At 38.3% G+C, this 27,266-nt stretch overlaps 1 protein-coding gene across 1 annotated transcript in view; it reads right to left on the reverse strand.

The window, feature by feature from the left end:
- Nucleotides 1-27,266, reverse strand: part of LOC126470270 (hemicentin-1-like) — an 808,493-nt gene that overhangs the window by 594,882 nt on the left and 186,345 nt on the right. The window contains exon 7 of the mRNA XM_050098010.1: nucleotides 25,742-25,814. Within this exon, the coding sequence (XP_049953967.1) occupies nucleotides 25,742-25,814 (73 nt within the window). The remainder of the gene's footprint in view (nucleotides 1-25,741; nucleotides 25,815-27,266) is intronic.

The following is a 27,266-nucleotide window of genomic DNA, read 5'->3' on the forward strand; positions in this document are numbered from 1 at the left end:
AAATAATTTACTTGTTTAGGAGACATGCAAACATACAGGTGCATATTGTCTAAGGCAATGCAACAAAAAGTGACCTAGATACAGCCACAGGAAGTGTAATGCTTTGAGCACTGTCACTGAGCAAAGCAGCAGACACATTGAATGGAAATTTCATGAGACTGCATTGGGAAATTAAGAAATTTAAAAACTGCTAAGAAAGAAGTGGCAGTTGTCACTAAATTACACAGTGAATACGATACATCTAACTGCTGCATGATGAGCAAAACAAGCAATTCACAAATTATTTAAAACAGTTTTTAGGAATACTTTTCAGTCTTAGAACAATAAAGTCAAAATCTCTTGCCTATAAATTTAAATATTATTATGCCACAAAATGGCATGAGAGCAGAAAGATTCAAAGAAATGGTTCAAACATATTATAAAAAACAATCTTTCATATCCATATGGATCCTAGATCCATCCAACTTGATAAGTATGACAAGCTTTAATAGGCAAGATATTGGTGCATGTTTCACTAACTCGTCTTATCTCACAAAAGTATATCTTCAGATGACAACACAGAAAGAACATCATCACAATTGTAGAGCAACCCAGTAAAACCATGAAGGACATCAGGTAAGTGGGGTATGCCACTTCGGCAGAGAGACTAAGTGAGGAATCTTAATAACAGCTGTTTTCACTGTTAATGCTAGTGGAATTAGTTTCCCATCTTTGCTGCTATCTCCAAATAAATATTTTAAGCAGCATTTTAACAATCCCCCCTCCCTCTGTGTGGAATACCAGTGCTAACCAATTGGATGGGTCACTGAATTTGTAATGTTCTAGACATACTTTATAAGCCATGTAGCGAGTTAACAGGATTATCCAGTACTAATTGTCCTCAAGAATCATGCTTCCCATATACGAGGTGTGGCTGGAAAAAAACCGGACTAGTACTGGTGAAACAATAAAACGAATGCAATAAGGCTGAAAGTCGCGGGGCCTGTCACGTGACTCTCACTCCGCCTACTGCTCGAGCTTCATCTGCCTCCTGCACTCAGTCTGCCTGTGGCGTCTGTTTTAAGTAATTGACGTTTTGTCTGTGCGTCGGAAAATGTTGAGTGTACACAAAGAACAGCGTGTTAACATCAAATTTTGTTTCAAACTAGGAAAATCTGCAAGTGAAACGTTTGTAATGTTACAACAAGTGTACGGCGATGATTGTTTATCGCGAACACAAGCGTTTGAGTGGTTTAAATGATTTAAAGATGGCCGCGAAGACACCAGTGATGACACTCGCACTGGCAAACCATTGTCAGCAAAAACTGATGCAAACATTGAAAAAATAGGTAAACTTGTTCAACAAGATCGCCGTTTAACAATCAGAGCAGTGTCTGAGTTAACAGGAGTTGACAAGGAAAGTGTTAGGCAGATTCTTCATGAAAGTTTCAACATGAACAAACTGTGTTCAAAAATGGTTCCAAAGTGTCTCACAATTGAACAGAAGGAACACCGAAGAATGATTTGTTCTGACATCCTGGAAAACATTGAAAGTGATCCCACCTTCTTACAAAATGTTATTACTTGCGATGAATCGTGATTTTTTACTTACGATCCTGAAACTAAACGCCAATCGATGCATTGGAAAACTCCTGGTTCTCCACAACAAAAAAAAGCATGAATGTCAAAATCGAAATTCAAGGCAATGATGATTGTTTTTTTTGACATCAAAGGGATTGTGCACATTGATTGGGTACCAGAGGGACTAACAGTGAATCAGCATTACTACAGTAGCGTCCTGGCTACCCTACGTGAGCGAGTACGGAGAAAACGGAACGATTTGTGGAGAAAAAAGTCATGGATCCTTCACCAAGACAATGCCCCAGCTCACAGTGCGTTGTCAGTGAAGACGTTTTTGGCAAAACACAACATTCCCATCTTAGATCATCCACCCTACTCACCTGATTTGGCCCCCTGTGACTTTTTTCTTTTCCCTAAAGTCAAGTCAGCTTTGAAAGGAACTAGATTTGAGACTGTTGAAGCAGTAAAAGAAAAAGCGATGGAAGTAATGTATGGACTTACCGAAAATGATCTGCAGCATTGCTATGAACAGTGGAAAATTCGTATGGAGCGGTGTAGAGACCGAGGAGGAGAGTACATTGAAGGAGATAACATATAATTGTAAATAAATGTTTTTTCCAGCATCAGTCCGGTTTTTTTCTAGCCGCACCTCGTACAAAATTAAGGGATAAACTAATGGCATGACGATCATATAGTGCTAATATCCTTCCCATCTGACACCATATTCTTCAACTACTGGATAGCCCTTTCACAAAAATTCTACAGTTTGGTGACTGATTCTTGGATGAAAAATAATTCTGGTCATAAACAATACCCCAACAATCAACCAGCATGTGCAGTATATTGCACCCATGCCAAAAAACCTCCTTGCTGGCCTTTGATCAACGGTTATATAGCCATTCAACAGAAATGCCTATGGAGATGAAAGATTTATCCTGTGTGCTATGGTGAACTGACCACAATTAGAAACAGAAATTCCAGAGCAGACTCCAAAATGGATGCCAAGATTAGCAATTCCTGCAGAACACAAATGTGTATGTGATCTATATAACACGTCACAATCTGCAGTAAAAACTGACAAAGAAGTACTAGGTCAGCAAGTACATCATAATGCAGTCACACTGAAAAAATTTCTTCCTCTTCTTTGGATGAATTTGTATAGAGCCATACAACAGAAATGTCTTTCAAGTTTCACAAGTGAATTGTTTTATTTTAAAAACATGTTTGCTGTTATTGTACACTATATGTAAGATTACTTGCCACAACTGAACTATTTTTCTTAGTGAATTAGTCAATATTTGATCAATAATTTTCATTAAAGTTTTCGCTTTAAGTAAAGTACTCTACTGACATAAACTTTAATTTTTCCAAGTATTAACTGTGAATTTGTGATGGACTGACTCTGTGAAAATCTGTACTGAAGACCTTGGAGATCAATTTCTGCACACTTAAAATGTATTTGTTGAACACTTTTCCACTGACTGTGTCTTCGCTGTGATATGATGTAGAGTAAAGCTTTTGACACCGTTCCTCACAAGCGACTTCTAATCAAGCTGCGGGCCTATGGGGTATCGTCTCAGTTGTGCGACTGGATTTGTGATTTCCTGTCAGGAAGGTCGCAGTTCATAGTAATAGATGGTAAATCATCAAGTAAAACTGAAGTGATATCAGGTGTTCCCCAGGGAATCCTCCTGGGACCTCTGCTGTACCTGATCTATATAAATGACCTGGGTGACAATCTGAGCAGTTCTCTTAGGTTGTTCGCAGATGATGCTGTAATTTACCATCTAGTAAGGTCATCCAAAGACCAGTATCAGTTGCAAAGCGATTTAGAAAAGATTGCTGTATGGTGTGGCAGGTGGCAGTTGACGCTAAATAATGATAAGTGTGAGGTGATCCACATGAGTTCCAAAAGAAATCCGTTGGAATTCGATTACTCGATAAATAGTACAATTCTCAAGGCTGTCAACTCAACTAAGTACCTGGGTGTAAAAATTACAAACAACTTCAGTTGGAAAGACCACATAGATAATATTGTGGGGAAGGTGAGCCAAAGGTTGCGTTTCATTGGCAGGGCACTTAGAAGATGCAACAAGTCCACTAAAGAGACAGTTTACACTACACTCGTCCGTCCTCTGTTAGAATATTGGTGCGCGGTGTGGGATCCTTACCAGGTGGGATTGACCGAGGACATCGAAAGGGTGCAATAAAGGGCAGCTCGTTTTGTATTATCGCGTAATAGGGGAGAGAGTGTGGCAGATATGATACGCGTGTTTGGATGGAAGTCATTAAAGCAAAGACATTTTTCGTCGCGGCGAGATCTATTTACGAAATTTCAGTCACCAACTTTCTCTTCCTAATGCAAAAACATTTTGTTGAGCCCAACCTACATAGGTAGGAATGATCATCAAAATAAAATAAGAGAAATTGAACAGAAAGGTTTAGGTGTTCGTTTTTCCCACGCGCTGTTCGGGAGTGGAATGGTAGGGAGATAGTATGATTGTGGTTCGATGAACCCTCTGCCAAGCACTTAAATGTGAATTGCAGAGTAATCACGTAGATGTAGATGTAGATGTAGAAATTAATCTTGATTTTTACTTTAATTCTTTAGTGTATTATTATGCATTAATTTATAGGTAATGATTTCAGAGGAACTACATGGAGAAGAATTCTGCAAAGAAATCTGAATGGTCAACAAGAATGGTATGTAGCCAAAGTTTATTTATCTTACAGCTCGAAACATGTATTTAACATGCATGGGCAATGTTATAATAATTACATTTAGATTACTGATACACAATATAAATAGATTACATGCTACTAAGTAAAATATCATTTAAGTATATTTAACATAGCATTCCTGAGGTCAAATCATGTCACCACCATACTGTATGGGCACTTCAATATAAGCCATTTTTTAACTCATTTTTAAAAATTCTACCAGAAAGCTGTTTCAGGTTGTTTGCCAGAGAATTATAAAATATTGCTCCCTTAATGAATGGGGTATTTGTTGTTAGATTCAATCGTCTGCTCACCATATGAAAGTCTGATTTTTGTCTTGTATTGTAATCATGGATTTCCATATTCCTGTTAGTCACTTTTTTGTCTTTTTTCACTAATAATATTGATTGAAACTTATATACTGCATAGATAGTCATAATATTAAACTTAATAAACAGATTTTTACATGAAGTTCTGGGTCTTACTTTTGCCATAGTTCTTATTACTTTTTTCTGCAATACAAATACCCTTTTTATATTGTATTGGCTACACCCACCCCACAATACAATTCCATAAGATAGATGGGGATACACCAACCCAAAATACGCTATTTTTATTGCTTCAATATCTAAATATTGAACTAATCTCCTTAGTAAATACAGACTAGATGTTATTTTACCACAGACATGATCTATTTGCTGATTCCACGAAAGTCTGTCATCTATATATATCCCCAGAAATTTACATTCTGAACACGTATTTTCCTGAATGTCCTCATTTACAACAGTATTTTTATTTGAACTACTTGTCTTAAAATAAATTAAATTAGTTTTGTCAATATTGACCCTCAGGTTTTCTTTTTCCAAATGTGTTTGGGCTTTTTCAACAAAATTCTGTACCACTGAATTTAGGTCATCATTACTACATGCCCAGCAAACCCCAGAGGTGTCATCAGCATACATAGTAATATGATGACCGGTGTCTAATACTTTTGGGAAATCATTCACGTAGCAAATAAACAAGAAGGGGCCCAAGATAGAGCCTTGCGGCACACCAAAATTTATATTCCTTATCTTTGACCTTCTTTTTTCAATTACCTCTCCATTATCATACACAACTTCTGTGCATTGTTGTCTATCTTTATTGGTAAGATTCTATTAAGAGCAACAGTTTCCCACTGACACCATTACAAGCAAGTTTACTTAAAAGAGCGCCATGATGGACTCTGTCAAACGCTTTGGAAAGATCTAAAAACACTCCTGCCATTTCGTAACCCTCATTTATTTTCTCTATCAGACAGTGCACAGTTGATGGATTAATCACAGCTTGAAAACTACAGTAACATTCATAAATATAATAATAGAGGGAAAAATTATTTACACTATCATTCAACCTAACTGTGCCACAGAAATCAGTGCAGTGTTCAGGTATAAAACTCTAATCATAGTAATATAATAAATTATAACCACATACTGAAATCACATCAGCTGGAGAAATTCTTCTACACTGTAGAAGAATTTGTCAATGTGTAGTAGTAAAGTGTGTGTGTTTCTTTAAAAGAGGGTAAGAGACATTGAACATAGTTAATTACAAATTGATGTATGCACATGAAGATAAGAAAAAACAGTAACCTAAGAAATCATATAAGTTGTCATCATGGAAGTTGTCACATTTTTCATTGAAAAAGTGTACTACAGAAACTGACTTAATCCACCTCACAGTGAGAGATGATGTACAGAGAATGCAAATAATTATTTAAATAACTATTTTCTGTACAGTATTTTTTTTCTCTCTGTGGGACGTTATACCAGAGTATAGTGCTACAACATATTAGTGAGATATAATTCAACATACTTTTATAAGTTCAAAATGCCTTTTTATTGCTGCAATATAATGTTTATTTACATTCCGGGCATGCTCCTTCTTTAATTTTAAAGGCTTCTTCAGTGGATTTATTAGTTATTCATCTCTCTTTCTCATCTCTCTTTCATTTCCTCCCATCACATTCTGTAAGACAGATGAAGAAATAATAAATTAACTGAAGATGCCTTGAAAATAAAATGTGAAATGCATCTGGAACATAAATAAGTATTATTATGCAGCAAGTAAAAGTAGTTTTGATGATATAAAATGAATATTTTATACTTATTGTGGAAAATGTTCAAACAAACTTGCAATTCAATATGTTGACTTGCTTTTCTAGAAGTGGTAAATGTGAGAATTGCAGAATTTCTCACATGTATGCCTAAAGAACAACAATATAACACTGTTTTGAACCTCTTCAAAATACTTGTAATACACCATCATCTCTAAAACAGTCATTTGTTAGCACTTCTGCTAAAGTACACACAACTAGGAAGAAATGTCATTTTCCTTTATTTTTCTACAGTTCTAAATCATCATCACATGTAAGGCAGTAGTTACCATACTCCAATTTATCAACAGAATTAAGTATATTCTCTTTTTAATTATGCTCTCACAGTGACATTAGGCATATAATGTTTGTAACTGAAGTGACCCTAGGTCATTCTGATGAATGTTTAGAGTCTTTCAAGCTTCAGGTAGAGAAAAAGTTGAAAAAAGTGCTTGCACTGGCAGCCCAGATTAATGTCCAATAACGATATACACTAAACACTGTCAGAGGTGTTTCTTTAGTGAATTACTAACTCATGTTCCATTGATACCATGATGAAGGACAAACTTAAGGGGTTATGAACAAGTTAATGAGTACAGTAGTAGAGAGGACTGTATTTTAAACTGATCCTAGAGGTAGTTACAGCTTGTTATTAAAACACTTAGCCTACTTATGGTATTAACAAGATTCATTAACTGTAATGTAATGCTGCTTAAATACATTGCCTGCCAAAAAATGTTAAGCACCCACATGGGGAAGAGGGAAAAAATTGAAACTTCACAGGTTGAGATGATATATGATGTTATTTCACCAATTAAAAGACCTTGGGAGTATGGACCCACTTATCAGTACCACACTTCACTCTCTCTGACCTAGATGTATGCACTGATCCAGTTGGGAAGGGTGTCATAAAGCTGTTGTACCCTCTCCTGTAGCAAATTGGTCCACAACTGTTGCAACTGATCCTTGATACCACAAGTTCATGTTGGAAATGTTGCCACACTTGTTCTAACGCAGACAAATTTTGAGATCTTGATGGCCACCGGAATACCTCAGCATCTTGTGGGCACTTCATAGAGGCAAGTGCCACTTGTAGATGAGAATTATGAGTTGAGAAATGGCACCATGATACTACCACATGACAGATAACACATGAGGTCATAGGATATCCATGACACAACACTGTGCCAACAAATTTCTTTCATTTACTACCAGCCAAAATCTGAAGTCATGTCCAATGGCTCCGCACACCATGATACCAGGAGCAACACTGCTGTGCCTCTCCAAAACACTGGAAGTATGGGACCTCTCCTAAGGTCACCACCATACTCGCCGACATTTGTTATCAAGGTTAGCGCAGAACTGTGCTTTTCAGTCACAGGACGACTCCAAACACAGCCACTTGTGTTATTGTGTTAACAGCAGGTTATGCATGGGATGGTAATCCTCCAGTACAGCTGCTGATACTCATAAAGAAATGGTTTGGTATGACATAGAATGTTGTAGAGAGCCCATTACATGTTCAGAGCTGGCAGGCACAGACATGAAGTGGTGTTAGACTTGGTCAACCGAACCTTGACAACGAGTATGCCTGACCTCATGCTCCCATGCAGTCCGTCATTGAGCCACCTTAATATCAGAATGCCTCACAAATCTCGATATTGTATGATTCAACTAGCCAGCTGAATGAAGATCCACAATGAGGCCCTTCAAACTCTGTGAGGTACTGCCTCACACAAGGATGTGGCATTTCTGTGGCCTTCACAGTCATCACTCAACATCTAACATTGTTCATACTTTTTATATACTCTATCAGGACTGTTAACAACACTGAACACAGACAATATTAATGTGCTCTAGTGGCCATTCTATCTTTCACAGAGAATTGCAGTTGTAATCATTCAGATACCCACTGCCGATGAGTATGTGTACGAAGTAACAGTGACATCTGACCATCATTCTGGGTGAATCACTGTTTTTTGTCAGGCAGTGTACTTATAAAGGCTCATCATAATTAGCAGAAAAGCCACTATTTTGAAAAAAAATCTGCTTTTTGGGTATGGTTAAATGGAAAGAAGCTGGAAAAATAGAAGATTAGAGTCTGTCTGTCAGATATGTTCAAGTGGAAGAGTAGGTGGCTGAGATCAAATACTCACAAATACTCTGGCTCAAAGATTCTGTTTGGCATAAACATACAACACAATGAATATTTTGCCAAAGAGTAGCAAATTTTATCTCTAATATTTTTCAGTATCTATCAATCATACATAACAGGTACAGAAGTGTACTGATAAACAATGTGACATCCAGAATGGAATATAATTTTGTACATTGGGATATAACACTGCTCATAAACAAGGACAGGCACTGATTATACTTTATCAATAGTAGCGTAACACCTTACCAGCTGTGGTGATAATTAACTATTAGTATCACTAAAATATGAAAGATGTGTGTGAAGAATATTTTATGCAGAATCTATATTGACAAAATGGAAGAAAACTACTTACAGACATCAAAATGTTGTGTTTAGAAAGTAGTCATGAACCTGGCTAGACAACTCATTGTTTGTTACTCATACCACAACATCAGGAATCATTTGCAGAACATGCTGTCAGTTAAGTATAGCTCAGTTTGTGTGCAAACAACTTTTATTACCAGCCTAAATGTCATCAATAAGTGTCTGCCAAAACACCAAAAAGGTTCTATACCGAGTGCCAGAAACCGATGAGACCTTAGGCTGTCTGAGAGGAGTGAAGTATTTTTCCTCTATGGATATGCAGACTAGCTACTGGGAGTGGACTGCTTTTGTAACAGCTGTTTGCCTCTATGAGCTCAAAGTTATGTTGTTTCGGCTCTGCAATGCTGCAGCTGGCTTTTAAAGTGTGATGGACAAACTGCTTTGACATCTCAAATGGATGACATCTTTTTGCTACTAGAATGGCATTGTTGTTTTCTCAAGAACATTTAGAATACATCTAAACAAAATGAAAACTCTGCTGTAATGTGTCCATTACAAAGGCCTCTGCCTGAATCTGAAAAGAAGTGTTTTTCCCAACCAAAAAAATAAAAATATTGGGTCACCTAGTAAACAGAAACTGAGTCCAAGCCAATACAGAAAAATTAGAGCCATTGTGGAAGTATTAATCTTTGACACATTTGCGGTATGAGAATCATCATCAGAATGTGATCCTACAACAGATGCTTTATAAAGGATTTCAATTGCAAGGCTCAGTCACAATAAGAACTGCTGTAGAGAGACACCAAACTTTTTTGAAGCCAGGAGCAAGAAAACTCTTTCTGTGTTCTTACGAATGTGCTGATATCTTCACCAGTCCAAGCACTTTCTGATGTGAATACTGAAATGATGCTAGGTTTTAAGGGATAGGTGCAGTTCTAGTGCAAATCCAAGAAGGCACGTCATTGCTTATGCTTCCAGAGTATTCTTCAAGTTTGAGAAGAATTACTATTTCACTAAGAATAATCCAATTCCATGGGCCTCAATCGCCTGGTGAGAGTCTTTCAATTCAATGCCAGTTCAGTAGCTTGTGTGTCCCCAACATACCCAAGCAACCCTTCTGAGGATAGGGGCTTTCTGTTTAATGTGAAATCTGAACCACACGTCATTCCTGGTGAATCTTCACATCACTGAGAGATGAATGCTAGTTTAAAGGCAGGCTGAAATATTCTTTGGTCCCATTGGGATTTGATTTCATGACTTTGCCACTAGACTACCAGGCCTGACACTCTTTGATTGAGAAATGGGTTTCTTGTTGTTTGGGTGAGTAGTTAAGTTTAGATTCCTATTTATATGGCAGACTATTCACTATCGTGACTGATCCTCATTCTTTATGCTGGCTGACAACCCTGAAGGATTTATTTGGATAATTGGCAAGATGCATCAAACATACAATGCCAAAACAGTATTCAAAAGTGGAGGCAAACACAAGAACACCAATTGTTTTTCTTGATATACATTGGAGGAACATAACAGCACATGTGATACCCCAATGACTGCTGTGGTAATGAACACTGCAGTTGAAGAAAGGGAAGGTACAGCATTATTGGAGGGCACAGAGGCTGTGGTAATGAACACTGCAGCTGAAAAAGGGAAGGTACAGCATTACTGGAGACCACAGAGGCATCAAAGAAGGAAGAAGATGTCAATGGAGAATTCAGATTAACCCTTCCAACAGTGTCTAAAATAAATTGTGACCCAATGAAACAGAAATGATTGCTCATCTTCCCAGCTCATTTACAGCCAGCCATACTGAAGTATTATTATAATAGCATCAGGTAATCAGGGTTTTATGAAGACCCTTGAGAGAATCAGAGGCAGCTATCACTTGTCAGGTCTCTTCCAATGTGTCGGATATTATGAAAGCCACAGTAGGACATCTGATATCAATTCCTCTGGCGATTGCCTTGTTTCACCTGACTGAAACTGATCTGTTTGCGGAGGGAGGGGGGGGAGGTTTGCCAAGCTGAAAAATGAAGATAAATGGGTAATAGTGTGCACTGATTATCTCTTCTGCTACACTGTCTCCAAGATAGTACACTCTGCCAAAGCTCCAAAACTAACCATATTTCTCGTAGAAGTGATCATTCTGAAGCATGGGACACCAAATGAATTGATCTCTGATTGCAGAAAAGTGTTTCAGTCAAAACTGGTGTCAGGAATAATTTCACAATAGAACATTGTTGCAGCAGAGACAAAGTAGCCATTGTACTTGGGGTATTAAAAAAATGATTGGACCTACATTTCTTTTGTGTTCACAGAATTAGTTTACTGAATAAATGAATACGGATTATACTGCACGTATTCCATGCCAATGTCTAGGTGCTTGTGTCATTATTCTGGCAGCTTCCGTATTTGCATAGCAAACCATTCTATGGGTGCCACTGGTGGACAGCTGCATGCAGTTCATCATTAGTGGTGAACTTCTTATACCACTTGACCTCTTTCATTGCATCAAATAGATCACAGTCACTAGGAGCCAGATCCAGTGAGTATGTAGGATGGGGCAGCACAATAAACCCTAATTCATGAGTGGTGGCAATAGTCCGGTGAATGGCATGTTGCCACACATTGTTGTGTTGGAGCAGAATGCCTTGGCCCCATTTTTCATGGTGGCATTTTTGAATGTGTCGGCAGAACTAGTGCACTGAACAGTAGTACCCATGGCTCATAAGGGTCATACTTGGAGGGAGCCAATCTACAAGCAGTACCCATTTCTGATCACAGAACACTGTAGGAATGGTTCCAGCCAAGACTTCTTGGGTTCAGGGTTCCCATATGCTTTCACTCAATAGACCATTGCTTCTTTTCTGTAGTCTCGTGGAAGAACCATGACCTGTCAATGGTGACCAAATGCTCAAAGAACTTGGCTGTATCTGCCCTGTACTGTTGCACCAACTGTTGGTATATTTCCACATGTTTCTGTTTCTGTGCAATGGTGAGGGAATGGGGCATCCATTGTGCACACACCTTCTTCATCTTCAAATCCTTGTGGATGATGGTGTGGAGGATCTCTCATGATAGACCTGTTGCTTTCATTAGTTCATCAAATGTGATTTGCCTTACCCCATTATCAAGTCATTGACACGCTGGGCATTGTTTGTTTTGTGTACAGTTGCTGGCACCCCAGGTTTTTGCACTTTTCAGCATAGTCCCTGCTGTCTCTGAACTTTGATACCCAATAAAAAATGGATCTGTGCCTTTGTGCTGTTTTCCTACATATGGCTGCTAACCTCCTTGGTTGTCTGAAGCAGTAACTCCTTCCCTCCAGATAAACACACTGCCCACTGATGCCAATGCTTGTCTGCTTCCATGTTGTCTTACCCATTTCCACCAGCATACTTGCAAGCCAGAACAAGTGCTGGCCACCTCCGGGAAGCAGCAACACCATTTAGTTGTGGTAGACAGTACTATAGTCTATCGATATTTTGGCACATATTTCAAACTGATAACTTGCAAGTGTTATAGGGGGAGTGCCAATCAATATTCTTCTTCTTGTGTAGCACTACTAAAGCCCTTGCTGAGCCTTGGCTTCTTCAACTATTTTCCTCCATGCTTCTTGGGTTATGCAACTCTTTTCCAGCCCCCGACTCCCATGCCATTGAGATCTTCTGTCACATCATCAATCCACCTACTTCTAGGTCTCCCTTTCCATCTAGCAGCATGGATCATACCTGGCATCATTTTCTTTCATATTCTATCCTCCACTACTCTCTTCACATTCCCTAGACATCATACTTGCTGTGATTTGATAGTTAGTTAGTTAGTTGGTTACGTGTTCCATTGATCAGTCACACGGTATGGTAGCCGTTATGATGTGGAATGTGTCAAGGGCACAAGAAATGCACATACGAAACAAAATTTTTTAATATATATATTACAATACAGAGTTGAAGATTACTATTTATATTATTTATCCCATTTCCTTAAATGGCACAAAATGCATATACTATATTTATAGATTTACTTATTCCTATTCAAGAATTCATCTATGGTATAGAAGGAGTTGTCATGGAGATATGATTTCAATTTATTCTTGAAGCTATTACTGCTATCTGTCAGACACCTTACTTCATCTGGTAATTTGTTCAAAATTTTTATAGCAGCATATTTTATCCCATTTTGTGCCAAAGATAGGTTCATCAAAGGATAGTGTAAGTCTTTCCTTTTTCTGGTATTATACTCATGAATGTCACTGTTGTTTTTAAACTGGTAAATGTTGTTGAGAACAAATTTCATTAGTGAGTAGATGTATTGTGAGGCTCTTGTAAGAATTCCCAATCTTTTAAAAAGATGCCTACAAGATGTGCGACTATGAACCCCACACATTATTATAACCACTTTTTTTTGAGCAATGAATACTTTTTGTCTAAATGTTGAGTTACCCCAAAATATTATTCCGTATGACATCAGAGGGTGAAAGTATGCAAAGTATGTTAGCTTACTAATTTCTATATCCTCAAAATTGGCAATTATTCTGATCGCAAAAGTTGCTGAAACTAGTTGCTTTAGGAGATCAAAAATATGAATTTTCCAATTAAGATTCTCATCTATATGTACACCCAAAAACTTAGTTGCTCTACCCTTTCTACTGACTTCTGTTGATGTGTTATATTTATTGAAGGAATTGTACTTTTTGCAGCAGAAAATTGCATGTACTGTGTTTTTTCAAAGTTTAGAGCAAGCCCAGTCAGTTCAGCTTCCTGTTTCAGATAGGAAGGGAGGTCATTCACATATGTCAAGAACAGAAGGGGACCTATGATTGTACCCTGTGGAACACCTAATGTAATTTCACCCCAGTTAGATGAGGTGGCAAACTTATTTAAATCACTTGACCCATATAAGGAAAGTTTTTGCTTCCTGTTCTGTAGGTATGACCTAAACCACTCATATGCTATTCCATTTATACCATAGAATTGTAATTTCTGTAACATAATGTCATGGTTCACACAATCAAATGCTTTGGACAAGTCATGGAAAATTCCTATTGGTGACATTTTACTATTTAAAGACTCTATTATGTGGACAGTGAAAGTGTATATTGCTGTGTCAGTGGAACAGCATTTTTGAAATCTGAACTGTGATTTACTAAGTATTCCATTACTGTTGAGATGGCTAACCTCTCTTGAGTACATTACTTTCTCGAAGATTTTTGAGAATACTGTAAGTAAGGATACTGGGCAATAATTATTGACATCTGTGGTGTCCCCCATTTTATAGAGAGGCATAACACTGGCATATTTTAACCTGTCTGGGAAAATACCTTGAGTTAGTGATGCTTTACATATGTGACTCAGAACATCAGCTGTAATTGCTCCACATTGTTTTAATATCTTATTAGAGATGTCATCTACTCCAACAGAACATTTATTTTTCAGAGATTTAATAATTTTACTTATTTCACAAGAGGTTGTTCATTGAAACTTAATCTGACTAAATTTTTTCAAAACAGACTCTTCCATGTACTGCCTAGTTATTTCTTTTGAACTGTTCTCACCAATTTTTTCTCCTACACTTAAGAAATGGTTGTTAAATGCATTAGCTACTTGTGTACTGTTGGTTAGGATGGTCTCTTTCTCTTTAACAGTAATACAACCTACCCCAGTGGTTATTTTTCCTGTCTCCCTTCTAACAACATTCCATATTGATTTGATTTTATTGCCAGAGTTGTTAATTTCTTCTCTAACATACATGTTTCTTGATTTTCTTACAACTTTTCTCAGTATGTTACAATAATTTTTATAGGGTAAAACTACTTCTGGATCTTTACTAGTTCTTGCTGTCTCATAGAGTTTTCTTTTTCTTTCTGAAGACACTTTAATACCTGTAGTAATCCAAGGTTTCTTTGAAAAGTCTGTGATATTACATTTCATAATTTTCTTTGGGAAACAATGTTGAAAGAGGGATATAAATTTATCAAGAAATATGCTGCACTTATCATTAGCATTTGGCTCATTATATACATCTCCCCAATTAACATTTCTTAAGCTTTCTCTGAAGAGCTTTTTAGATACCGGGTTGAGCGACCTCACACTTTTACAAAATGGTTTCTGAACTGTACACCATGTTAGGTATTGTAAGTTGATCAGTTGTGCATCATGGTTTGACAATCCATTTACCACAGGGAAAGCACATGTTTGTTTTACATCCTCTTTCTGTACAAATACATTATCTATTAGTGTGCTACTGTCCTGAGCTATACGTATAGGGAAATTGATCACTGATTCTGAGTTATATGTTGTTAATAACACTTCTAGCTCACTTTTCCTATCAGAATTACTTAGAAAGTTTACATTGAAATCACCACAGATTAATAACTTCTTCTTTTTGTCTGACAGATAGCATAATAGGGAGTCAAACTTTTTTATGAACAGCTCCCAGTCTCCTAATGGGGGACCTGTACACTGTTGCTAATATCAGTACTACATTATCCAGCTGAAGTTCACATGCACAAACCTCAAAGTGCTGATCAACATAAAATTTCCTTACTTCTACAGTTTTGCATTTATACCCTTGTTTTATGAAAATGGCAACTCCTCCTTTATCCATCCTAGATCTACAAGTCTAAGATGCTAAATTATACCCACTTATACTAACACTATCCATGCCCACAGTTACATGGTGTTAAGACAGACAGAGTATATCAATCTCATTCTTATTTTTGAGATCATCTAAACACACTAATAGCTCATCTACTTAATTTTTTATTCCCCTGATATTTTGATGGAGTATGTTGATATTGCCCTTAGCTTTACCCCTATCAACTGTACGTGAAGTTTCTTTTATTCTATTTATCATGATTGTCATCTGTCTGGACTTTGGATCTAACCTAAAAAACCTGTCTGCCTGGACCCATTAACCACAGGGATCACCCCTTCTGTGACTGTGGGCCCCGGTACAATTTCTGCTAATAGAGAAGCTAACTTACTTTTCCCCATCCTATCTAGGTGCAGGTCATGTGTAGTGTATCCCCACCTACCAATAGCATTTACTGGAACAACACTTATGTGAGATTTTGCCGGTGTCTGGAGCATCCTGTTCAGCTCAATGTTAACATGCCTTACAGCAGTGTTTACCCAGGGCTGATCATGGTGCTGAAAGACCTCCACAAACCCCACATTTGTGTTCTCAGTTTCTGCTCCTATTTTATCCAGGTAACTCATAATACTGTATCTTGGATTCATAGCCAGGCTGTTTCTTGCTCGCCCAACTATAATTACCTGATCTTCCTTCTCAAAGTCCCTGCATAGCTGACCTAAGTTTTCTGTCACCTGGCTAGGGCTAGCACTTGGTTTCACAAAACTTGTGACCTGTTACCCTGCACCTAATTTCTCCTGAAGCTGCTGGCCCACACCCCTCCCATGACTGCTGCCTATAAGCAGAATTCTTCTTTTCCTATTCTGGTTTGATCCCGACCTGTCTTTTCTTCTTTAAGCTAACATTCTGCTTCAACCTACTTTCAGCTAAATCTGGATGAGGCCCTTCCTTCACTTCAGATAGCAAGCCAAACTTATATACTAATTGAATTTCTGGGGATTTTTCAACTGTTTCCCTTTTTCGGCCATTGCTTGCTACCTTTTCCCAGTTACCAGTCTCTTTTCCCTCCCTTAACCTACATAATTCCAAGTTTGTGTTTTATAATTCATCCCTAAGGGCACAAATTTTTGCCTCCTGCTCTGCAATTTATCTGTTCTTTCAACATTCTATATCTCTTCCTTGTGTTAATGCCTGCAGCTTGTTGTTATTGCATATCCTCCAGCTTTCTTCTTCCCTTATTTGGCCATAAATTTTACATGGCACTTTTCACTCAAAGGTGATTAAGGCATTTTCATCATCTTCTGTCAGCATCTGTATCTCTAACCCATATATGACAACTGGGAGAACTAGGGAGTTATGTAATAGGAGTTCTTTTGTCCTTGTAACAAGGTTGTTTGAAGATTTGTTAATTCGTAAAATAAGCTCTGTTCAGGAGGACACTCCTTTGAAATGCTTCCCATTTTTATTTAGATCTTTAGGTGTTCTTCTGGCCTCAGAGTGTGGCATTAATATATATTTTATTTTCATTTACTATTATGTTGATTTCTAATACTTCTTTTCCTATTGCCAGGTATGTTCCTTTAATTGTGTTGATATTTCTTCCAGCTATTGTGAAGTCATCACCATATGCACATATCTATCTTCACAAACATAGTCCATGTTTTATCGACCTTATTTATTATGCTGTGCAGGGCTGCATTGAATAAGGCAGTGGAGAGACTGTCACATTGCTTCACTCCTTTCACATAATTTGGTAAATATTTTTACTTTAGCTCTTGTCTTTATCATTATCATTTGATAAGATTCATTAGTTTAACACATATACCAATTTCAGAGTTCTTGCGCATTTATGCTGTCAAAGACTTGTTTGAAATCAATGAATAGGAAGTGCAGATATATATCATGTTCACAGAATTTTGTCCTGTGTGTCTGATCACAAGTATTTTATCAGCTGCAGCTCATCTGATCAAAAGCCACATTGATATTCCCCAAGTATGCCTTCTGCAAACTTTTGTTTTTGTTTAGAATACTTGTGAAGATCTTATAAGTCAGCTTAGTAATGTTATATGTCTGTACTTTTCATATGCTGTTCTATCTTCTTTCTTATAAATGGGGATAATTACTCCAGTTTTCCAGTTATCTGGCATAGTTTCAATTTCCCATATGTCTGACACTAAAGTGTCCTTTATTACAGCACCTCCACCAATTATTATTAATGCAGAGATTATACCATCTTCAACGGGAGCTCAACTGTTTTTCATCTTGTGGGCAACCACAAGAACATGTTGCAGCACTGGCTGTTTCATATCATTGCCTGCCTTTAGTTCCCCTATTTCTTTCTGTGGCACTGTCTGTTCCTTGTCTATGCTTTTATTTACTGTGTCTTTGAAGTATTCTGCCCATCTGCCCACTATCTGTTCTTCCTCCCTTATTATTTTCCCATCTTTACTTGACCATGGCTTTATTTTTAGCTTTACTACTCTTTATTTTGCCTATAGCATGATAGAACTTCCTTATTTCACTCTCTTTCCTCAGCTCCATTAGTTCTTTGATTTCTTTAGTTCTTCAAATTTCTTCTGAGTCCACTCTCTTTTCTTTCTCTTGCACAATCTGTTAGCTCTTCTCCTTAATTCTCTATATTATTCCACATTACTTCTGGTTTCTCCTTATAGCAATCTCATTCTTGCCCTATTCTTTTCCTCTCTTGCTAACCTGAATTCTTCATGAGACCATTCCAGGGTTCTTCTGTTTCTTCTCATGCCTGCTATTTCTTTTGCAGCATAATGGCTTATTCAATACTGCTCCATCTTTTGCCTACACCTGCCCATGGCTCTTCAGTACTCAATTTCCCACTTGGCATTAGTTGGTATTTTTTCCATCAAAAATTTTAGGTTTTTCTAAATTCCAATTCATCCTCTTTTAAGTTCTATTGCAATTCCCTAACAACAGTTTCTCTCTCAATGTTGATTTTACCACATAGTGATCTGAGTCACAATTTGGTCCTCTACAGCTTTGTAGGTCTACAACTGAGCTGGAGTGGTGGGCATTCATTAAAATATAGTAAATCTGGTTGACTATTCCATTGACTGCCAACTTCCATGCAATCAGTGAATCCTTCTGTGTGGGAAGCAGTTGCTCTAAATTATCATATTATTCCTCACTGCGAACTGTCACAGCAAGATCTCCATCCTCATTGTTTTCTTCATGCACTGTTGTCCAGAGACTTGGTGTTGATGCTCACTCCTCTGAATTTTTGCATTCAAATCTCATAAATAACATCCAGTCATACCTACATACTGCAAAACATACTTTTCCCAGATCTTCATAGAGCTGTTCTTTTATTATATTTGCCTTTTCCACTGTTGGCACATGTGCACTTACAACTGGTATGTTCCTAAATTTTCCTCCTATTCTAAATCTGCACATTCTTTCATGAGTGGTTTCAAATTCTAATAAGCTTTCTCTAGCTTTCCTGGTTATTATAAGCCATGTTTCAAATTGGCCAGTTTCCTGTAGCCCTACAACATCATGCTGAAATATTAAGATTTCATTGGCTATGTCTTTAATTTTTCCAGGCTGAAGCACCATCCTCACATTCCATATTACTACTGTCAAATCCTTCCTCCATTTCCTTTGCCAGGGTCATGATATGTATTTCCCATCCAGTATTTGAGGCTTCTGTTTAGTTTTAAAAATACCCTTTCTTTTACTGAATTTAGTTAGTATGGGGTTATCAGCCCCAAGCCCAAACCCAGCCTGGAGGACAGGACTTGTATCAGGTTCACTCCTTTAGGGAACCTGGCTTCATCACGCATCTAGAGCACTGCCTGCACTACATTATGGGACACACATTTTTTGGTTCCTATGTCAAGATAATTCCAGCTTAGGTGACCCTACCAACAGCTATGCAACCACCAACACAGTCCTTGACTTTGTCAGGGCACGTGACCCTTCCATCTGGCACTGACAGTGCCTTCGATAAGGTGGTGTCCCCTGACAAGGTCAATCAATATTGAACAAACTAAATAGCTGTAGCCTATCAACTGTAGATCATAAAAATGGGAGGATGACATTTCAGGGTGTACACATGGACAAGGAAAAAAAATTCCCAGATTTTTTTCCTGATATCCCAGTTAATAGGACACTTTTTACCAGGTGAAAATATACTTTTTTTGTGTCAAGTGACAGTATACTTTCCCTCAGAACTGGGATACTTCTCAGTCCTTTGAATGGTAATTGTTTTATACACTAGTGCAGAACATTCAGGCACCTTAGAAAAAAGACCTTTGATGTGCTGTAACATGTACACTGCATTTTCATATGAAAAAAGTATAAATACAAAAATAACAGCACCTTAGCTTCTGAAGCACTGAAATTGAGATAGCAATGTGTTCTTTCAGCCAATGACAGCTCACATCACATGATCTCACCAGCCAATGACAGCTGATATTTGGAGGATAGGACATATGATGTAGTCAGCCCACAGCAACATCACTGTTAAGCTGTGCAAATGCAAAAATAGGAAAAGGTAATGGTTTAAATTAATATACATAGAGTCTAGCTGCAAGAAAAGCTAAGCTTCAAATATAGCAGAGATCTCTTTATGCATGTGTTATCATTTAAGATATATAAAACACAAATGTGCAGTAAAATTTTAAATAAGGACATAAATGTCAGGTCTTTTTGGTCCAAAATTTTTCTAAGTGAATGCTCCTCAAACCATTAATCGTTGAATGAGAGTAGAACACTCCACGATTTAAGAAATCCATCACACATACTAACATCTAACATAATTCAACCTAGTGTAAAAGGAAATTTATTTTGAAAGTAATGCTCCTCATACCTCCATTCGCAATATTTCCCTGCAGCCTGTTAGAAATGTAAACAGTTGTGAAGTCACACTTATCGAAAGCAGTTTGTTTTTATGAAGTATTGCATAGTCTTTGTCTTAAAGCATTTGACACATGTTGCTGTCAGTAGACGTTTGTGTATGCACTGTGTTTTATTGTTGTAAATGGAGCATTTTCTTTGCAACTTAAGTTTTATTTTGGCATTTTTCTCTCATTTATGTTTTATTGCTGAATACTATTCTGCAGTAGTGAGCTAAATTAAAATTCATTGTTAGATCATCAGTTCTTACCACTGAAAATTACAAAAAATACACTGAAAACTAAAATGATGAAAAATTCCTGGAATTCTAAAAAAATTCCCATGTTTTCCCAGTTTTCTCAAAGGTTAGAAAATACCCAGGTTTTTCCTGATTGTCCCAGAGTGTATACACCCTACCACCCACACACGAGTGGCCTCATGGAACATTTTAATAACATATTGGCAAATATATTTTTGATGCATAGTGATAAACAGACACACCAGGACATGATACTGCCTATCATGAAATTCACAAGCAACACAGAAAAAAAGACACTACAAATTGCTTGATATTTCCCTCATCCACAGCTGAGAAGCTGCTACTAAAAGGGATGTCAAAAAACAACTGAGGTGACCTTGTGACGAAGCAAGCTGGGATAATTTTAATTCCCTTCTTGTTTTGCCATCTGCCTCCTTAAATTCGTTTTTTCACTTTTTACAATTTACCATTGACATAAATGAATATAAACTGTATTTTCATAAAAGAGAAAGGTTGGCCCTCAGATTTAAAGAATATAACACCAGATCTAATTTTGTGCTTAGTTTTATGTATGTAATTGGTTTTCTAATTTATTTTGTCTATTACTGGTTAATATCTTTCATTATAGGGCAAAATCAGTAATTGTTTCATAACATAAATTCTATTGTTGACATAAAAACAAATGTAAATTCTGCACTAAGTATAAACATTTGGAGGAAAAACTAATAGTAATTTTAAAGGATCTATTGGCTCTATTCAAAAACATGTTGGCAAAACCAGCCCTTCATTGATTCCAAAGCAATTAACAATTTTGTCAAAAGTATTTTTTTCATAACTATATTTGTTAATTTCATGATTTAAACAAATAATTTGGCCTAAACCTCATAGTAGAAGAAACTGCTAAAAAGAACCAATTTTTCGATTTATTCAGTTAATTTAATGAGTTAAGTCCTAAATGTAATTTCTGTAAATTTAACTTCGAACAATGTGTAGTTTCAGTGATGATATAGATAAGGGTTAGATTTTTGGTCACAAGACAGTCAGCCCATGAGTTTCTGACGAGTAACCTGTACTGGTTATAACAACAAAAATGCTTGAAATTAACTGTGGAATAACTGTCAAACAATTAGGGCATGTGTGAAAATGATGACAGTATCTGCTCCATATGTACCTGATTATTCTTCAAGAACTGTGAACTTTGTGGTTATGTTTTTACTGCTCGTAGATGTTCAACAGCAAACTGTTACAGCAGTACATAGAGTTTTGCCTGCAAACTATTAATGAGGCTAATTGAAGGTTAAATAAAAGCACACTGGCCATATAACTGTGTATCATTGGGGGCTGTGCAAAGTGAAAATTGAAAATTAAGGTACTGTAAAATGTAACTGTGCATCTGTCAGCTACATCATTTAAAGTAGTCAGTGTCAGAGTTCACAACCCATTTTTCAGCCAGTTTAGCAATGCAGTACACTGACACCGAGTACAACAATCAGCAAACAAAGAATAAATAAAGGAGGAGAGACTGCCACAACCTTTTAGAGATTTTTACATCTATGTGAAAGGTCAGGATATCAGAAACATTATCAAAGGGCTACATTAGCACATATTGAATCCTATGTCACTTGTCAGACATCACTTACAAAGTTGAGAATGAGGATTCTACATCAATGAGACAGAAATGCAGAGATATCATTTATGCACAAGGACCTACCATTGCCCTGAAGTGCCAGTAAATGGTACAAGGTATATCAAGACCTACCCAATGATTGCAATTGATGGAAGTAACTTCATCTGAATGTTGCTGGGATCATATGGGCATGAAAACATGAAGAACACTAGGATGTAACAGCACCACCACATGAAGGACCACTGACTAGATCTGGATTCAAGAAGTTATAGTAAACTCTGAAACAGTGGGCAACTGTTTTCATGGATGGGGCGCAATGTTGTATGTTGTGTATCATCCATCATTGTGTATGGGAAGTTGTCAGTGTCTGATGAGGTGTGTGTCTCTGGTTTGATACCTGTCTCCTATAATTACTCATCATTTAATATTTGTAATTTTTGGAAGGTCCTGTAACTCATTTATTTATGAAATATTTGAACTTGGTAAAACATGCTATGTATGCACAAACAGAAGCAGTCTCATCTGAGACAGGTCATTCAACTCAATGTCTACATTTGTGTGTGCTCAACATATGTGCTTCCAGGGAGAATTGGCTCTTGTTGAAGATCCTGTTCTTAAAACTGGTGTTTTATTCCATATTCTATATACAACTTAAGCTTTCCTGAAAGAGTGTCTTGACATACACAATTAAAGGCCTTGGACAAGTATTAATTTCACCGCCAACTCTAACCACTTATGAGACTTCACTGTTTTGTCACTGTCCTGGTTCTTGTGATATTTCTTTCAAGAGCCAACTGCCTTCAGTTCAATACCTGGAATTAGAACTGCAGTTTTGATTTACCTTTACTACTTCAAGCTACTGCCATACACTTAGTGTTTCTTTTGTGACCTAACCTTCCGCCTATAATGTTTTTTCCGATTCTCACCATCTTATTGTAAAAACAAACACATATATAATCAGGTGAAATATTTTTTGTTCTCTCCAACTAAAGTATGCAGGAAAATGTAAACAGCATATTGAAAGTTAGATGATGAATTTGTTGCCTCCAAGGAACGTTAGGCACTAATATCTGTTGATATTTTATAGATAAAGTGTTTGTGTATGAGACATCTAGAAGGGTGAATGGCCTGTTGCTATTCACAGTGTAAATAAAAAGCGTAACCTACAATATCAGCAGCTGTCAAAGAGTTACATAGAATATCTTTGAATTGAATGTGCATACTCTCATGGTGATTTCACATACATATACACTCCTGGAAATGGAAAAAAGAACACTTTGACACCAGTGTGTCAGACCCACCATACTTGCTCCGGACATTGCGAGAGGGCTGTACAAGCAATGATCACACGCACGGCACAGCGGACCCACCAGGAACCGCGGTGTTGGCCGTCGAATGGCGCTAGCTGCGCAGCATTTGTGCACCGCCGCCGTCAGTGTCAGCCAGTTTGCCATGGCATACGGAGCTCCATCGCAGTCTTTAACACTGGTAGCATGCCGCGACAGCGTGGACGTGAACCGTATGTGCAGTTGATGGACTTTGAGCGAGGGCATATAGTGGGCATGCGGGAGGCCGGGTGGACGTACCGCCGAATTGCTCAACACGTGGGGCGTGAGGTCTCCACAGTACATCGATGTTGTCGCCAGTGGTCGGCGGAAGGTGCACGTGCCCGTTGACCTGGGACCGGACCGCAGCGACGCACGGATGCACGCCAAGACCGTAGGATCCTACGCAGTGCCGTAGGGGACCGCACCGCCACTTCCCAGCAAATTAGGGACACTGTTGCTCCTGGGGTATCGGCGAGGACCATTCGCAACCGTCTCCATGAAGCTGGGCTACCGTCCCGCACACCATTAGGCCGTCTTCCGCTCACGCCCCAACATCGTGCAGCCCACCTCCAGTGGTGTCGCGACAGGCGTGAATGGAGGGACGAATGGAGATGTGTCGTCTTCAGCGATGAGAGTCGCTTCTGCCTTGGTGCCAATGATGGTCGTATGCGTGTTTGGCGCCGTGCAGGTGAGCGCCACAATCAGGACTGCATACGACCGAGGCACACAGGACCAACACCCGGCATCATGGTGTGGGGAGCGATCTCCTACACTGGCCGTACACCACTGGTGATCGTCGAGGGGACACTGAATAGTGCACGGTACATCCAAACCGTCATCGAACCCATCGTTCTACCATTCCTAGACCGGCAAGGGAACTTGCTGTTCCAACAGGACAATGCACGTCTGCATGTATCCCGTGCCACCCAACGTGCTCTAGAAGGTGTAAGTCAACTACCCTGGCTAGCAAGATCTCCGGATCTGTCCCCCATTGAGCATGTTTGGGACTGGATGAAGTGTCGTCTCACGTGGTCTGCACGTCCAGCACGAACGCTGGTCCAACTGAGGCGCCAGGTGGAAATGGCACGGCAAGCCGTTCCACAGGACTACATCCAGCATCTCTACGATCGTCTCCATGGGAGAATAGCAGCCTGCATTGCTGCGAAAGGTGGATATACACTGTACTAGTGCCGACATTGTGCATGCTCTGTTGCCTGTGTCTATGTGCCTGTGGTTCTGTCAGTGTGATCATGTGATGTATCTGACCCCAGGAATGTGTCAATAAAGTTTCCCCTTCCTGGGACAATGAATTCACGGTGTTCTTATTTCAATTTCCAGGAGTGTATAATGTGCCATGAAGTAGTGTCATGTACATAATCAAACTATGCAGAAGGAAAAAGTTAAAACTCTTGTGGTCAATGTTTGCTTAACTGAAATGACTTCAATGTTCATCCAATATTCATTCTTCATAATCATAAGAATCTTGTACTTCGTTCATTATTTTTTAGTCAGGTAATATATAAGGAGGAGTGCTTCCCAAACACACACACACACACACACACACACACACACACACACACACACACACACACACACACACAGAAGATATGCTACTATGTATCAGTTTATCCATAGTTAGAAAGTGAGTTACTCCGTAACTACAGGATAAAAATGGTGAACAAAACTGCTCTTGTTCAAAGTGGTCTGTTTTACCTTATTTCACTGTCTGCGCCCTTCAAATATGCTATTTAAAATAACAATCAGTAGAATATTAATAACATGCATAAACCAAAAGCATAAAATCATTGAAAAAATTTTCAGTATGTTGATCATTGTTTTCACAATGCCGATATCCACTCATTTTTCAGGTAATGTTACATCTTGAAAATGGCCTTACTGTAGATTGAAACCAAACACGCATGTTTATACAAACAAATTACAATTATTTTGTTCTTCACAACCATTTTAGCCAACTGGATAATTTATCATGAAACCTGTGGAACTGTACCTCATCAAAAAGGTCCAATCAATGGCAAGAAAACAGGTAATCAATTGGAAAATGAAACCAACTGCCAGAGCAGACTAATATTGGAAATCTGTAGTTGAATTACAACAGTAAAAATGGTGACTGTTGTTATAAGGGAAGAAATAATATTAAGAGAGTTTATGACACTTATGAGCTGCATACCTGGCTCTTGCCCCTCTATTGCTGTCGGTGTTATTCGCTTTATGGGGAATCCATCTTTGTCGATACCATTTATCTGAAAATAAAATACACTTACAACATAAATGATTTATGTAGAGATCAAGATTCCTATATCAATAATAAAATTGTTTTGTAAAATTTTATTCTTTAATTCACTCCACACATTACAACCAATCACGAACAACTGAATCACATGCACCACCCTAGTAGTATGAAGCACCCTCTTTACCACTGAAGATGGTGGCAACACTTCATGGGATGGGCTCCTTAAGACACTAAAATCCTGCTCAACTATCACTTATAATTGATTGAGATTGGCAGGTTTTGTGTACATATTGTGCTGAATAGCACTGGGACCAGGTAACCAGGTCATACAAGTACTCTCATACCCATGAAATCGATGAAGGTATAGGTTTTCTGCAGTGTTCTGTGGGCTAACAGGTGAACTGAATCAGACAGCAGATTGTTGCATTGGTAAGAGACGATAGTGCAGACATATCCTTTGTAAACACCTCTGACACCAAAATACCTTCAGCACTTGCCTGAAAAAGGCCTTATTGGCATGCAGAAAGTAGCACATCATGTGGTGTTAGGTACATCTAATATTAATGTGTACCATTGTGTATGATTAAGAATCAGCCCAGTGATCTTCCATCACAATTTAAGAATCCAACGGTGGTGTTTTGCTTATCTCTGTGCCCTGTGATACATCATGAGCAGAGGCATATGTAATGGCTTCTGTACCCAGTATGAAACAAATGTTGCTATATGAAATGACTGCTCATCACTTTTGTGGCCCAGTATTGAAATGGCAAGGGATTTGTTGCACCATGCTCCCTTTACCCACTGTTACAATCCACAATTATCATCGCCCATGCATTGCTGGCCATGCCAGTGCCTAAAGCGGCAGCAGTTTTCCCAATTCAAACTATTATGACTGGCTAAAAATGTGAAGCTCCCAGAAAGGTGGAGTATGTAAAGTTATTTCAGTGATTACACAATCAAGTCAAATTTACAAAGAATTTGGCAGAATAAGCTCACTTATCAGCATGATGTTGCAACCCCTCTGTCCTGGATGCACCCAGTGATTCATTTGAGTAGGTTTTCATAAACCCATTGTGGCACCAAACAGATCCTTGATATATTCAGTACTGTACCCGGGGTGTAGTAGATGTCTGAGCTGGTCCCAACACGTTCTATGAGGGATAGGTCTGGCAATCTTGCTGGCCATGGGAGTACCTCAATTTCACACAGTTCATAGACACATGTCATATGTATGGACAAGCATTATCCTCTTGAAAAATGGCACCACAATAATGTTGTATGTGAAGTTGTGCTGTCAAAGTTCCCTCAATCACTACCAGCCATGAACTGAACTCGCATCCAACGATCCCCACACCACGACACTAGGAATAACATCACTGCTGCCATACCAGCCAATAATGGTCATCTAGGCTGGTTAAGGACCATGATTCATCACTGAATACAATGTGATGACATTCATCAG

The sequence above is a fragment of the Schistocerca serialis genome, chromosome 3, assembly GCF_023864345.2.
Source record: "Schistocerca serialis cubense isolate TAMUIC-IGC-003099 chromosome 3, iqSchSeri2.2, whole genome shotgun sequence".
Classification (NCBI taxonomy): domain Eukaryota; kingdom Metazoa; phylum Arthropoda; class Insecta; order Orthoptera; family Acrididae; genus Schistocerca; species Schistocerca serialis.